The 15614-nt window shown below is 40.1% G+C and overlaps 1 protein-coding gene across 1 annotated transcript in view; it reads left to right on the plus strand.

Moving 5' to 3' along the window:
- The window catches only part of Rsbn1l (round spermatid basic protein 1 like), an 80253-nt gene that overhangs the window by 19424 nt on the left and 45215 nt on the right, over positions 1–15614 (plus strand). The window contains exons 5-6 of the mRNA XM_023724318.1: positions 3371–3469; positions 9623–10263. Of these exons, the coding sequence (XP_023580086.1) occupies positions 3371–3469; positions 9623–10263 (740 nt within the window). The remainder of the gene's footprint in view (positions 1–3370; positions 3470–9622; positions 10264–15614) is intronic.

The following is a 15614-nucleotide window of genomic DNA, read 5'->3' on the forward strand; positions in this document are numbered from 1 at the left end:
CTTACAGTTATTCTTTCATGGCTCATGCCTTTGGTGCTGGATCTAGAGTATCTAGACCTAGAAAGAGCACCCATCACCAATCCAGCTGTTAGGATTTGTGTCTGGATGTCCCCCCAATGCCTCATGTGGTCACAGGTGGGCCTTTTTCAGAGTGGCTGGATCTAGAGTGTGTGGTGCTACTGTGTGAATACTAAGCCTGTCCACTGATTGGGTTGGCACTGCCCTCAGCCTGGGACCTGAAGGTACAAAAGGGATGGAAAGAAGCTGTCAGGTCTTGTTGGTTTGACTCCCTCTGCTCACCACGGGTTCTTTCTCTTCTGTGATGCCGCTCTGCGGAGCCCACGCTGCCTTGGAGCCAGCTGGTCATTCACTGGACCCTCCACAGACTGAGCTAAATGAACCTTTCCCCCTTACCATTGGGTGTTGGCTAACATCATCTAGATTATCTTTTGTGTGATCTTTTAGGAGCTTTTGTAGTTCTGCATGTTGATTTAGGTGTGTTGCTTACTTGGAGTTACTTTTTTTGGAGTTGTATAAGGCTGTGTTTGGATTTGTGTTTTTGCATGTGGGTGTCCAGTTGTTCTAGTGCTGTTAATGGAAAAGATTGTTTTCTTCATTTTATGATTTTTGCTTGTAGTCGAAGATAGGTTTTTTTTTTTCTATGTTTTGTTTTTTGGCACAGGGTCTTGTTATGTAGCCTAGCAGGCCTTGAGCTTGCAGCTGAGTGTGGGGTCCTGGGTGAGTGCCACTGCACCTAGCAGATGGGTCTGTTTCTGAAAACTCTCTCCTAGTGATTTGCCCATCTATTCTTTGTCGTGCAGCCTGGATTTCTTTAAAATTTATTTTTTCTTTATTATTTATTGATATAGGATCTCACTACACAGTTCAGATTCCTAGTGACCCTTTTGTCTCAGCTTCCCCAGTCCCAGGACTATAGGTGTGTGCCACCATGCTTGGTTTTGGGGCCAGCATGGTGCACCTGGAGTTCCGGGGCTGGCACTGCACGGCATGGCATAGCAGGCAGTACAAGGGATTGAACCTGGGTGAGACCATGGAGCTATCTCCCCAGCTGTCTTTTTACATTTCTTTCTTTTTTTCTTTTTCTTTTTCTTTTCTTTTCTTTTGTCTTTTTACATTTCTAAAAAAGCTTGTAGGGGGAGATGGCTCAGTAGAATAAGTGCTTGTCTGGCAAGCGCAAGGGCCTGAATTCAATCCCTGGTTCTGTTTAAAAAAAAAAAAGAAAAAGTACAAAGAGCTCAGATATTAGAACATGTATAAAATGTTGAGGTTTACTATGCTAAAAACTTGCAGTCCTTACGTTAACCAAGTTTAACTTTTCACATAGTGTCTTGTTCTTTTGGAAGAATAATTCTTGCTTTTATTCTGAGAATTATGATGAAATCAGTTAGACATTTTTTCCTGGGCCTTAGGTTAGCCCATGAAAACTACTTAAACTATTGGTTATAGAAAGGAATAGATGCTGGTGGGGAATCACAGTGTTTTAGTAACACTGGAAAACAAACAATGAAAACAGGTGCTATTTTCCACTGTAGCTCCTTCCTATGAAGCTCTCTAGACTCGGCTTTGATAAATGTATGGACCACGGAGGCAGCGGTGACCTGGGGCTCCCTGTGTGAGTGCCACGTGAACACCACCTGACACCGACGCTGGAGGTGGGGCGGGCAGCCAGTTTTCACGGGAGCTGAGCTTAAATGCACTCCTGCCTTCTGAGCACGGTGGCTTTTCACTTTATTGTAGCTGTGGCATGTTTTATTATTACAGGAACTTTCATGGAGGCATTTAAAAAGAAGTTTCAGAAAGGATTGCTCTGGCAAGAGGCAGGCTTCTGGGAAGGGTGAAGGCAGGCAAGCCCTGAGGTGGGGACAAGCCAGGTTATGTGCTGACACAGAACTGTGCATGTGCTGGGTGTATGCATACATACTGAACAATCTCTGCTGTGTTAAAGGGTATTCTGTCATTTTTGTGTGCTTCCATTCTCCTTTGTAATCAATAATAACCTTCTTGAAGACAACAGGAGGGTTTGTGCTGCTGAGATTTGGTGTAGTGTATGTGGGGAGACTGTAGTTGTATTGTCAGGAACTCTCTTACTTGGCTATGCCATTGCTTTGGTTTCAGTGGGTGCTTTTCATATGATGACACACTGTACCTTTGGTTTTTTCCCCTGAATTATGTAATGTCATACGACAATGCATATCTAAAGACTTTTCCTTGGATTTGAAACTAATATGTGTCCAGTGCAAAAGTCCGAAAATTTTCTATAAATTAAAATTAATGACTTTATACACTGGACTTTGAAATCTTATGGTAAAAAGGTTTACTATCTCACTAATCTTTAAATATCAGTTCCATGTTAAAATGATGTTATTTTGGATATACTGTGTTAACGTTAATTAAAAATTAACCCGTTTCTTTTTATATCCTTAATGTGGCTACTAGAAAATGTAAATTTACATATGGCATTTTCTTTTGTGGGACAGTGCTGGTCTAGAGTAGTCTCTTTGGTAGGTGATTAGGACCTGGATTAAGGTCATATTTATAGAAAAGAAAGTAAGGAGTGATATTTAAGAGATTATGCATACGTACTGAACAATCTCTGCTGTGTTAAAGGATATTCTATAATTTTTGTGTGCTTCCATTTTCTTTTGTAATCAATAATAAACTTCTTGAAGACAAAGACTATGTCACTGATGTTAATGATGTTCTGCTTTGTATCTTGTCCTTTGGTTGATTTATAGGAAGTTGATTGAACAAACAAGAATTAATAGAAATAAAATATATATAATATCTTTATATATTACATATATAAGTATATAATATATTTATATATTACACATATAAATATATATAATATATTTATATATTGCATATATAAATATATGGTTCTTATTTGTCCTTTGTCACTTATTCCCTGTAGCAATACTAGGAGGAAGGTTATCAGCCATCATTTTACAAGATCAAGGAACTGGTACTGTGTATTTTTCCAGTGTTCATTACTGATGCAGATAATGCCCCATTTCTGAGCCAGTACTTTTGTACTGTAGTTTTTGGTTTAACTGGAGGTAGAAAGTTACTTTATGTGATTAGAACTTAGTCTGCTATTTTAGTTACATGAAACATATGAAAGTAGTCATTAAGATAAACTCTCTAGTGATAAATTTTGGCAATATTTCTTCCATAATCATAACAATGGCAATTCAGAAATATTCCTCAAACTTGAGAGGAAGAAGAAAAGGCATATTTTCTCATTTTGATTCCCTTGTGCATTGCAGTTTCAGAAATTGAACTATAGTTTATGGGGAAAAGTTAAGATCTCAAAAGTTTTAAATATTTTCTTTGTGTCATCTTTCAGATAAAATCAAAGACAAAATTAAAGAGAGAGAAAAAAAGAAGCATAAAGTAATGAATGAGATCAAAAAAGAGAATGGAGAAGTAAAGATTTTGCTGAAGAGTAAGTTCATATGCAGTGACTTTTGTTCTGTATTCTACTGTTTAGTATGCATATTAGTTAAATGATTGAAATAAGCAACTTGGGCTGGGGAGATAGCTCAGCGGACTAAGCACCTGCTTAGGCAAGCGCAGGGGTCGAGGTTTGATCTCTGGCACCACATGCTGCGGTGGCTCCGCCTTTGGGCCCGCTGAGCCAGCAACTGAGTCCAGGTGTGTGGCACAAGCCTGTAATCCCAGCACTGGGGAGGCTGAGAAGAGGAGGAGCACTATGAATTCGAGCTGCATAGTGAGACCCTGCACAAAAATAAATACATAAATAACTAAAAAATAAAATAAAATAAGCAACTATTTGGTGCTGGCTTTTGTTGAGGAAAGTGCAAAGCCAGCTCGATGCTGGAGTACTCCACTCAGCATGGAGATGCGTTTTTGGTATGATATATTTATTTGTAATAGTGAATCATTACAAAGTTTAAAGGTTAAACTTTTTTCAACTGTTAGATTCCTTAAATTATTTTAGAATAAGTTATTTTAGCATATAATTCTGTTAGCATTATTAATGCTCACTTATATTTAGATGATCTAAAAGACTAATTTGCAATTTGCAGCATTATAGGGATGGGGAAAGAAGTGGTCTTTTTCCAGGTGTCTCTGGAGGCTCAGGCAAGATCTCCAAGAGTTTGAGGCCAGCCTGACTCTGTCTCAAAAAGCGGGGGGGGGGGGGGCTCTTTAAAATATTTGACTTTAAGCACCATATTGTACCCTCGAATTAAGAGGGAACTTTTTTTTGGTTGTTATATTGCATATTGTTATCTTCAAATTAGTTGTTCAGATTACCAAATATAAGCATGCAAAATTTGTTTAAAAACTAAAAAGAGAAAAAAGTAAGTATTAACTGCTCCTTGCAATAGACCAGCAGAAATCAGCAGTACATTTATCCAAGCTGTGCTGTGCTGTGCGTGTGTGTGTGTGTGTGTGTGTGCGTGTGTGTGTGTGTGTATATATATATATATATATATATATATTTTTTTTTTTTTTTTTTTTGTGGAGCTGGGGATGAACTAAGGCCCTGCACCTACTGAGCCATCTCCCCAGCCCCCTGTATATATATTTTTTGAGGAGCATTTTATTCTGAGGTTGATTCGAAGTGGTTTCCCTGTATGTGTTTTGCATGATTACGAATATCATGTTTTTGTCTGCTGTTTTTCTGTTGTTATAGTTACAAGTCAGTTACTCTTTTTACCTGGGGTGGGATGGAGAGAAGAATTGGGGGAATAGGTAGTTGAGTAATAAATATAAGTCCTATGCATAAGTCAGAACTTTTTCAGAATTTATGTGAGAATAGACCTGGTGGCAGTACCATCAGAACATATTCGTAACCACCCAGGGGATGTAGCCTGTAGCACTGCTTGTGGTAACTTCCGGTATTTAAGCAGAGCCTTAGGCTCTCCATTTTCTTTTTATTGTTGTACTTACAGATATTCTTCGAGGCACTTTGTTTAGCTCTGTGCTGTGTATCAGAGTTTTATTTTCTGGGGGCTAGGGATGCAGCTCAGTGGTAGAGTGCTTGCCAGGTGTGTGAGGTCCTTGATTCAGTCCCCAGTACTGAAAGAGCCTTTTATTTTCTATTATGTTCTTCACTTTGAGGAAGTGTGTCGAAGCTTAAATTGTTGGCTCTTTGGTTAATGCCCTCTATCCTTCTGTTTCTTTTTCCAGTGTGTTTTATCTGTGCTGTTTAATTAGATTATAAGCCTTTGAGGCAGGAATAGAATATAACATTCATAGTGCTAAAAGGCAGCGAAGGGTTAATGTTTAAAGTGTTTACACAGCTTTACCCTGTGGGTTCAGTCCAAATAGTCTTTTTTTTTTTTTTTTTTTTTAAAGCTGGTTTAGTTAAAAGCTATTTTTTACTCTTGAGTTTACAGTGGTTTTCTCTGCTTGAGAAAGGATCTGTGTCCTAGAAATACTTCATAAAAACTTGTTTTTGGTTGAATGGTAGATTCCTTATGTTGGAGAATTGTATGAATCTAGATTACTGTGTATATGTAAATAAAATTAAAAAATCCTAAAGATTGAAATTTTCTTGAATTGTTCAATATTAACTGACTTTCAGGTAATATTTAGGTGTTTTGAACTGAGATAAAGTGAAAGTAGTGATGATAAAGGAAAAAACTTGAGATAAATTTTGAAATTGATTTGTGACTTCTGAGATGACTATGGAAAAATTTAGAGGGAAGTATGTGTACTGTCCAGTGGAAGTGAGTAGAAATTCAGTCTTGCCCAGCAGTGTTGTGTAGCAGATAGGAAGGAAGTGGGTATGAATCTTGTAAACATACTTGAACGGTTAACTTTTGTGATGCAAAAGCAACAGAACCCAAACTTTTTCCACTCCTTAGTTGACAATTCAACTGGAAAAAAAAACCCTTGACTCCTTTCAAAAAGCTGACCATACCCTTGTAAGTGAAGCCTGGTAGGTGGCAGTTATTAGCCGTCATGCCCAGGACCCTGGAGGACCCCTCTGCTGCGCGCCCCCCACCCCAGTGTCATGCTGGTGTCCCATGCGTGTTTGCACCAAGGTTGTTCACACCTGAGAGCTCTAGGACGTTCAGGCCTTGCTCAATGATAGGCCTTGAAAAATAGATGCTGAGTGTGTTCTTCACTGATCTCATTTCTTTCACTGCTTTGTTAAAAGCTGAGTCACCTTTTTGGTGACTAGAGATACACACAGAATTATATATGTATTAAAACTTTTTTAAAAAATGTTTTTGGTACAGTGTCTTGCTGTGCAGCTTGGACTTGTAATCATCCTTCTATTTTCATCCTTCCCAGCGCTGGGATACAGATGTGGGCCACCATGCCTGTCGCGGCTTGCCCAGGGCGGCGCCAGTGCAGTATGTGATGCCAGGGATCAAACCTGGATCCCTGCGTTTGCCAAGCAGGCGCTTAGCTCAGCTATTTTGCCAGAGCTGCTAAAATGTTTTTTAATGCAAAAAGTCTTTTAAATCTTTTAAATGTTATCTTTAGAACAGGTGATTATTTGTATTTAGGAGTAGTTTAAAGGAACAAATGCGTTTGAAAGGTAAGGTTATTTAGTGGTTTTAGTGGTCACAGGTAGGTCATTCAGCACTGCAGAGTGGAATCCAGTAGAGGCTGATTACTTACTGCTTTGTCTTCTAAGTATGATCATGGGATTGTGTGTATTCTTTTCTGTGTCAGATATGAAGTTCTAATTTTTCTAGGTAACCTTTATTTTTCACTTTATTAACACAGAAAAGTATCCTAATGGTAGTGGTAGAAATAAGTATTAGCGTGTTTATTTTTAAGGCGATTTTTTTCATAATTGCTCATTAAAAACACGAGCTGTCTGTACCTGTGCCCGTATGGTTCCGGTCCTGGCAGCATTGTTGGCTGGCTGCTCATGTGGCTGCCTTTCTCGCCTTGCCATTCCTCGGCTGTCTCTCTGGCTCTGTGCTTTTCTGTGTGTCTCTGCATGCGTGTGTGTGTGTGTGTGCGTGTGTGTGTGTACATACTTGTGGTCATATGTTACACCTTTAGGCAGATTATTAGCAACTTCATTCTGTTAAAAAATATTTGTCTTTTAATGTGTCTCATTAGCCTGTATTCAAAGAACAACAGATTTTGAGGAATTTGTACTTTAATTTTTAGTATAAGAGAAGAACATTAATATTCAAATAGTCTAAAAATAATTCAAATGGTCTTGTTAAAGTATTTGGCGCTTTTACATAATCATCTCAGCTTTTCACATGTAGTGTCAGGCCCCAGGCGGAGCTGCTGGAGTTCTCTGCTCTGCCTGGTGTGTGCTTGGCACCTGGTCTCCTCCTGCCAAAGGCGGCATGCCCTCCAGCTCTGCCCTGCAGCTCTGTGAGTGCTAGAGGATGGTGGGAGCCATCAGATGGCTGTGCTTGGGGCTATGACTTGCTGTAGTGAAAGGGTACAAGTCAAGTCAGAGCACTCGTGCGCCAGCAGCGTGGGAGGAGACGTGGACGCCTGGTGCCCGCCCCTTCTCGGCACGCTGCTGACCGTTCCCTGCGCCTGAGCTGAGATCCCTGGGCTGCCTACCTGAGGCCTGGCGCCCAGGGTTTTCTCTGCGCCAGCATGAGCAACGTGGAGGCTCAGGGAGGCCCGGGGTGGGGGTGGGGTCAAGAGTGCGCCCAAGGTTGGGGAAGCAGCGGCCTCTTCAGGCTGGCCGGGCCTCCGCCCACCAGTGTGATCCCAGTGCAGTTGTGGTGAGGATTGTGTGCTCCTTGTGGTGGGCTCGCCCCTGGCTTCTGGTTACTTTGCATTGTGGAGTTCCTGACTGTTACATAAAAATGTAAACGTTTTGGTTCATACTCCCTCATAGAAAATAAGTGTTGCTATTTCATTTCAAAGTAATTATGTGGTCTGGAGCTGGATATTTTCTAATTTTTTTTTTTTTTTTTTTTGGCTTACTGGGGGATCGAACTCAGACCCTTGCGCTTGCCAGGGAAGCTCTTATTGTACTGAGCCATCTCCCTGGCCCCTCTAATTTGGTTTTAAAAAATGTTAGGCTTGAATATAGAAGGATATTAAATATTTATTCAAATGTGGTTTTATGTCTTTCAGTAGATTACATAAATTATGGAAATTTATTCATTTTTCATGGTTTAGGAATGCTTTCAGTCATGCCTATGCTCTTTAAACTTTTTACAATTCTATTTTTTGTTCACTGTTATCTTTTTTCTTAATTTATTTGAATTTTGCCTATATATGTATACCTCTGTGATTTATTATTTTGGTTAAGTTCACTCTTTATTTTAAAATTTATTTTGTTAGAATACTAATCTGAACTCAATATTCTGATATAAGTATGAATTTATATTTATATAAACACTTATATACTCTTATGCATATTGTATATAAGTATACTTATGCAAATGTGTTTCTAAAGTACCTGTCAGTTGACTCTTTAAAAAATTAATATTTTGGTTTTTATGAATTTAAAAACCTATGAAATTAATAATATGGACAGATTTTCTTGTTTCTTTTGGGGTTACTAAGGATTGAACCCAAGACCTTCAAACTGAAATACATTAGCAGCTCTGCTCTTTTGTTTTTGTTTTTTAAGACAGGGTCTCACTATGTAGCCCAGACTGGCCTCGAACTCAGCGCAATCTTCTTGCCTTAGCCTCCTGATACCAGCCCTTTTTGATTTTTAAGTTTTGTTTTGTTCTGTTTGTCTTTTTAGACTGGGTCTCTTATGTAATGTGTGCTGGCCCTGAGCTCAATGTGTAGCTCAGGCTGGGCTCAAATTTGCAGTGATCCTCCTGTCTCAGATTCCTGAGTGCTGAAATTACAGGTGTGTGCTGGCATACCTGGCTTATTTTTAATTTTAATACAAGATCTCACCAAATCACTGAATTGCTCAGGCTGGGCTACAACTTGAGATCTTCCTGCCTCAGCTTCCCAAGAGTGCTAGGATTATAGGCATGCACTATCAATTATGGCTGGATTTCTGTTTTTGCCTTTCTTGATACTGATTTGGTTCTTCATTGTATACCTATAGATTCATCTCTTCTATGAGGTTTTTAAATTTTTATTGTTTATGTATTTTAATACAGGGTCTATAGGGTTTCACTACATAGAATGGACTCATAGTGATTCTCCTGTTTCCAGCCTCCCAAGCACTGGGATTACGGGCATGCACCACCATGCCCAGTCTTAGTCACCATCTCTGGGTGCCCTGGGGGCAGGGCCGGCACAGGATCCATTTTAGTCTGCTGAGCTATCTGGCTGGCCCTTTAAGAGTTTTTTTAAGAGTGACAGTTTGCAACATTAAACTTCCCTGCTATGGTCTTGTTACGTACACACTCATTCTTCTCATTATGTTTATAAATTCTGAGCATCTGCTCTGTGCTAGAGTGGTACCCTGCACTACAGAGTGTGACTTGGCCCTAAACTTCTGCGTGCGTGCGTGTGTGTGTGTGTGTGTGTGTGTAGAGAATGAGAGGAATTGACTAGACAGTTTAGTTATTAATAATGTTTAAAATAAGGCCCAAATAGAAAACTAATTTTGAATAAGTTTTTAGACATATCAGAGGTAAGCATACTACGAAAGTATAGCTTTTTAAAAAACTAATGGAAAAATGTGACATTTAAAAACAATTTTTCCCAACAGGTGGGAAGGAGAAACCAAAATCAAATGTAGAAGACTTACAAAGTAAAAAGGTAAAGAAGAAAAAGAAAAAGAAACACAAAGAGAGTGAGAAGCGGAAGCGTCCAAAAATGTATAGCAAATCTATTCAGACCATTTGCTCAGGACTGCTGTCAGATGTTGAAGATGAAGCAGCCAAAGGCGTCCTCAGTGACAACATAAAAGATTATGTTGCAAAGAGCGCGGATCCCAGGAACTCTGATTGCAGAATTCCGGAGAACAGTGACTTTCCCTTTGTCTCGTTGAAGGAGCCCCGGGTTGAGAAGACACTCCGGAGGCTGGACACGCTGGAGTTCAAGCAGCTTATTCACATCGAGCACCAGCCCAATGGCGGCGCCTCTGTGCTGCACGCCTACAGCAGCGAGCTCTCATGCCTGTCTCCTGTGGAGATGGAGAGGTTCGCCGAGGAGTTCGTGGGTCTGGTGTTCAGCGAAAATGAGAACTCGGCAGCCTTTTATGTGATGGGGATCGTTCACGGGGCGGCTGCCTACTTGCCTGACTTTTTAGACTACTTTTCTTTTAACTTTCCCAATTCCCCAGTGAAAATGGAGATCCTGGGAAAGAAGGATATAGAAACTACAACTATGTCCAGTTTTCATGCTCAGGTAAGAAGTTTTTAGTTTTGATTTTTAAAGTTTTAGTGTTTTTTTTTTTTTTTTTTTTTTTATTTAGTACAGAGTCTACAGGTTCTCACTATGTAGGTCCGACTCATAGAGATTCTCCTGTTTTCAGCCTCCCAAGCGCTGGGATTATGGGCGTACACCACCAGTCCCAGTCTCAGTCACCCTCTTGGCGCACCGGGGATAGAACCCCGGCCTCTGTGCTCTGCCTAAGCAGGTATTTTAGTCTGCTGAGCTATCGGGCCAGCCCTTTCATTCTATTTTTATTTTTTAAATTTTTTTAAATTTATTTTATTTATTTTACATTTTATTGTGTGTGTGTGTGTGTGTGTGTGTGTGTGTGGCCAGCTCAGCCCACCAGGGGGCAGGGCTGGCTGGCATGTGGTACTGGAGGATTGAACCACGGTCCCTGTGCTTTGCCAAGCTTGTTCCAAGTAGGTGCTTTAGACCACTGAGCCATCTCTCCAGCCCCATTCATTCTATTTTTAATGGTGTGTTTCAGACAAGTTTGTACTTAGCTTTTTCTTCCCCTAAAGATAATTGAAATAAAATTCTGTTGGGGTTTTTTAAATTAGAGTTACCATGGGCCTAATGAAATGAATTTAAGATTTAAGCATGTACTTTAAAGTTATTTTTTTGATTTTTTTGAGATTGGGTTTCACTAGGTACCCATGCTGGCCTTGAACTCTGAATGATCCTCCTGCCTCAGCCTCCTGAGTGCTGGGACTACAGGCATGTGTCACCATACATGGCTTCTATTCTTGCCGTAGTTTCCTTACTAAAATTGTCTCTAACGTGCCTTCAAAAGTGGTTGGCAGTAGGCCTGTTGCTGAGTCTGCAGAGTAAATGTGGGCTGTTAAATATGTATGAAGAAATCACAATTACACCAATTGTGTGAGACAGTCAGCACACGTAATCAGGGCTGACTTTCCCTTTCCTAGCCTGCTTATGGGGTAGCGCGCATGTTACCAGGACGCAGAGCAGAAATGAGCTCACCGGTTCTCGGAAGGGAGGAGTGTGAGCCTCTGCAGACAGTGCTGGACCTACTCCCCATGGTTTGGGCTGTGAGGCTGGCTGGTGGGCCAGTTCTTGTCCTTTGCCATGTTGCAGGTTTTGGCTTTCTAGGAGCAGTAATACTTGATGATGTTCTGCTCCTTTGCTTGAGAAGCTGTCCAGACAAAGTCTCTGCCTGAATGTGGACCAGCCCTGGCCCCCACGCATGCTGGGGTGGAGCCTAGAAAATGTGCAGCGTTTATAGTTTCAGTGTAGGGGTCCCTGTCCAGGGGATCCATTTGAGAACTGGGTGTTAAATATTTCTTCAGCACACAAAGTTCCCAGTGCAGTGAGCCCCAGGATGATCAGTAGTCGTTCTGAGATGTAGCTGAGTTTAGGGCACAGTGGGGACTCCTATCTTGTCACAATTGAGTGCCTATGTGCTGCTGTCATCATTTATTTAATCTTTGTTATAGCTGAATTTTAGCAGTAAGGAAACAGGTACAGTGTGTGACAAGTGACTTTCTGATGTAGAAGGACTTTGAGCTGTTTCTTCTGTGAGAAAAGCAGCTTGAGCAAAGTGAGAGAAGCGGCAGCTTCTAAAGTTGCTTTCTAAAGTTGCTCTACAGCTCTTGTCATTTATTGTGTGTCTGCCAGGCCAAACTTGATGCTGGGGCTTTTGTCTCTGAGTCCCAGTTGTTTCCTCAGTGTCACAGGCTTCTTGGGTAAAGGATACCACCCACCCACCTACTTACCACCTGTGTCCCAGGGCAAGCTCATAAGCAGCAGCAGCCTGAGCCGCCAGCCATGGCTCTGGCCCCTTCTCTGTGGGGTCTGCTGGCCTGGTGAGCTGAGCATGTTAGCTGTCAGGGTGACTTTTGCTTTTTAGCTCAGACATAATCCTGAGTAGGAACCTCCGTTTTCTAAGCCAGCCTGCCTTTTCTAGAAGATCTTTTAGGTATCCTCCATCCTCTGGTGTGGGAAAGAGTATCTAGTGAGCTGCTCATTTGATACTTAGTATTTTCTCCCCTGGTACTCTGGCTTTTCTTGTTTCTTCCTCTTCTGTCTTTCTGAGAGCTCGTAAGACTGAGGCGGTTGATGTTTTCAGAAGTGGGAGTGGGCTGTGCTTGTCCTTATGCACTGGCTGTGGGAAGTGAGCGGGATCCGCAAGGTAGGAGAATAAAAGCGAGTATACTTTTCATTTGCAGCTTATTGCTATTTCTAGTCCCTTGAATCTTCCTAGTAAATGCTGTCTCTCTTAACCTAATTTGTGTGGTACCTCTAGGAATTTGATTTTTATTTACTCTCTCCTGTATTGAAGTGTTAATAGATGTGGAGAAGGGCATGTATTAAAAGATCCATAGTTTAAGGGGTCTTCAGAAGTGAACATTCCCACCATTCTCAAGTGCTGTGCTTTACAGAAGCGCCCAAGCCTCTGTTAGCGCCACTCTGCAGTGCACCAGCTCCAGCACGCAGACACCTGGGTAGTTCCTGTGCTGATTCTGAACGCTGCTGATGAAATTTTGCCTCATAAATTGTTGCTTAATGGAATCAAATAATAATGGAATTGGTATGTCTGATGTCTTTCAAAATTATGTTTGTGAGATTCATCTGTATTCTGGGGAAAAATGTTCATTTTGTTACTACTGTGTAGTAGTACATTATGTGAGTATTCCACAATTTAATTACCTTGCTTACTGTAAAAGGACATTTAAGTTGTTTCTTCTCTGGAGCTACTGTAATAGGTGTGATCTGAGTATTTTTGTCCTTGTGTTATGGTGTATACATGTGTTTTTGATGGTAAGCTTATACCTCAGCTAAAGACAAAAAGGTATGCAGGTAGTCAGCTTTGATAAATTTACTGCCACGGTCACCAAATTATTATGCCAGTTTGCATTCCTAGCAGCATTGTACCACACCTTTGGCCACATGTAGTGTTTATCTTTGTCACTGTAGCCATGCTGGTGATGGCATGAACATGTCTACCAGTCATGTAAATTTCTTCTGATGACTAAGGATGCCAAGCACCTTCTCTTATAGTCATTGTCCATTTGAATATTATCGTTTCTAGATTGCCTGGTCTATTCTTCTGCCTATTTTTAAAGTTTGCCTTTTCTTTCTTTATTTTTATTTTTTTATTTTTTTTGCTAAGTGATAACTTCTTTATGTGTTATAAATATCTTTTGTCAGCTAAATGTGTTGCAGTTAAGTCCTCTAAAAAAGTCTTGTCTTACTGTTAATAGTGGCTTTTACTAATAGATTACATTTATATATATTAACTTTTTTTTTTTTTTGTGGTACCGGGGATTGAACTCAGGACCCTGTGCTTGCCAGGCAAGCATTTATTCTACTGAGCTATCTCCCTGGCCCTACATTTATATATAATCATTAATTTCTTCTCATTTATGGTTAATATATATTGTGCTCTGTTTTTAGCAATCTTGGTCTACCCCCAATTATTGATATATTCTTTGAAGTTTTTTTTTTATAGAAATTTCATATTTAAATCTATAGTTCATTTAGAACTAATTTCTCTTTATAGCATAAGGTAAAGATCAAGGTTCATTTTTTATATTAAGTATCCAGGGACCGGTGTGATAGCTCAGAGGATAAAGTGCCTGCTTTGGCAAGTGCAGGGACTAGGGTTTGATCCCAGGTCCCACATGCTGCACCGGCCTTGCCCCCGATGCTTGCTGAGCAGGCGTCACAATCTGGGCATGGTGGCATATGTCTGTAATCCCAGCGCTGTGGAAATTGAAAACGGGAGGATCACCATGAGTCCAATCTGTGTAGTGAGACCCTGTACCAAATACACAAATGAAAAAAAAATTGTAAGTATCCAGAGGTCCTGGAAACATTTACGGAGACAGCCACCCAATGCCCTTTCATTGCATTTTTGCTTTAATTCAAAACAGTTGATCATGTATGTGTGGTTCTGTCTCTTAAGTTTTCTGATTCCACTGTTCTCTTTATCTTGTTATCACTTCATAATAAATCTTCGTATCTGAATAAGTTTGTGTTCTTATTCTTCAAGATTTCCTCAGCTCTCTACATTTATTTTTATTTTTATTTTTTATTTTTTTTAATCAATTAGTTTTTTTTTTTTTTTTTTTAAATTTTATGTGTGTGTGGCCAGCTCAGCCCACCAGGGGGCGGGGCTGGCTGGCATGTGGTGCTGGGGGATTGAACCGTGGTCCCTGTGCTTTGCTAAGCTTATTCTAAGTAGGTGCTTTAGACCACTGAGCCATCTCACCAGCCCCAGCTCTCTACATTTAGGTAATTGAGAATTAGCTTTTCAAACTCTACAGAAAAAAAAATCTCCTGGAATATCATTTGTTATTTCATTGAATCTATAGATAAATTTTGGTAGTATTGATGTCTTTATCATATTGAATCTTGTCTGTAGTTGTGGTATTTGCCTTCACTTGTCTGTTTTATATTTTAGCACTAATATTTTCTGGTTTTAAGCCTCGAGACCTTTCACGTGTTTTGTTAAGTTTATTCCCTTTTTTTTTTTTGTGGTACCAGGCATTGAACTCAGGCTGCTGCCCTTCCCTGGCAGATGCTTATACTACTGAACTATATCCCAGGCCCTTTTCCTCTATATTTAAAGACTTCATTTTGTTAATCATCCTTTTTGAGAATTGGCCAACTCTTAAAACTTCTTAGACTATTAACATTTATTTGAGAAAGTAAAATGTATTTTATACCTCATTTTTCTTCCAGTACTCTTATTTATGTTATCTATGGTATTATCCCACATGTACTAATTATTTTGCAATATTAGTGATTAGGTTATGTGAAATTTAGTAAAGACTAGTTTTATTTATGACTGCCTGTTTCTATAATCATATAGTGAAAGTACATTATTTTCCTGGCATCAAATGAATCACATTGCAGACTGATAGGTTAATTTGTGTTCTCCAGAATGGGTTGAGATGGTAACGTTCACTGAGCTAATGGGAGTTGGTATCCTGGGTGAAGAAAGGACGAGGAACCAGCCCTGGGTTGTAGTTCCCTTAGCATCAGTATAACAGAAGCAAATGTGGGTGCCAAGCCAGCTACTTTGCAGGGGTGTGTGTAGGCGCTGCTGGGAGCCAGACTTGCTGGGAGTTTCTTGTGAGACTGCTGAACTTTTGGCAGATTTCTTGTGAGATGGACTGCGTTTCTGCAGAGCAAGGACAGCGGAACTATAAATTCCATATTTAAACTTTTATAATCCAGAAACGGTCTTTTAATTCCTCTTTCTACTTTTTATTTTATGAACATGTTTGATCTAGTTAAAAGCAATCCAAAAAGCACTATTTAGAAGATCAAGAAAGGTGGGAAAAGTAGAACAGAGT

Source organism: Octodon degus, unplaced genomic scaffold (genome assembly GCF_000260255.1).
Source record: "Octodon degus isolate 3935 unplaced genomic scaffold, OctDeg1.0 scaffold00108, whole genome shotgun sequence".
NCBI lineage: Eukaryota > Metazoa > Chordata > Mammalia > Rodentia > Octodontidae > Octodon > Octodon degus.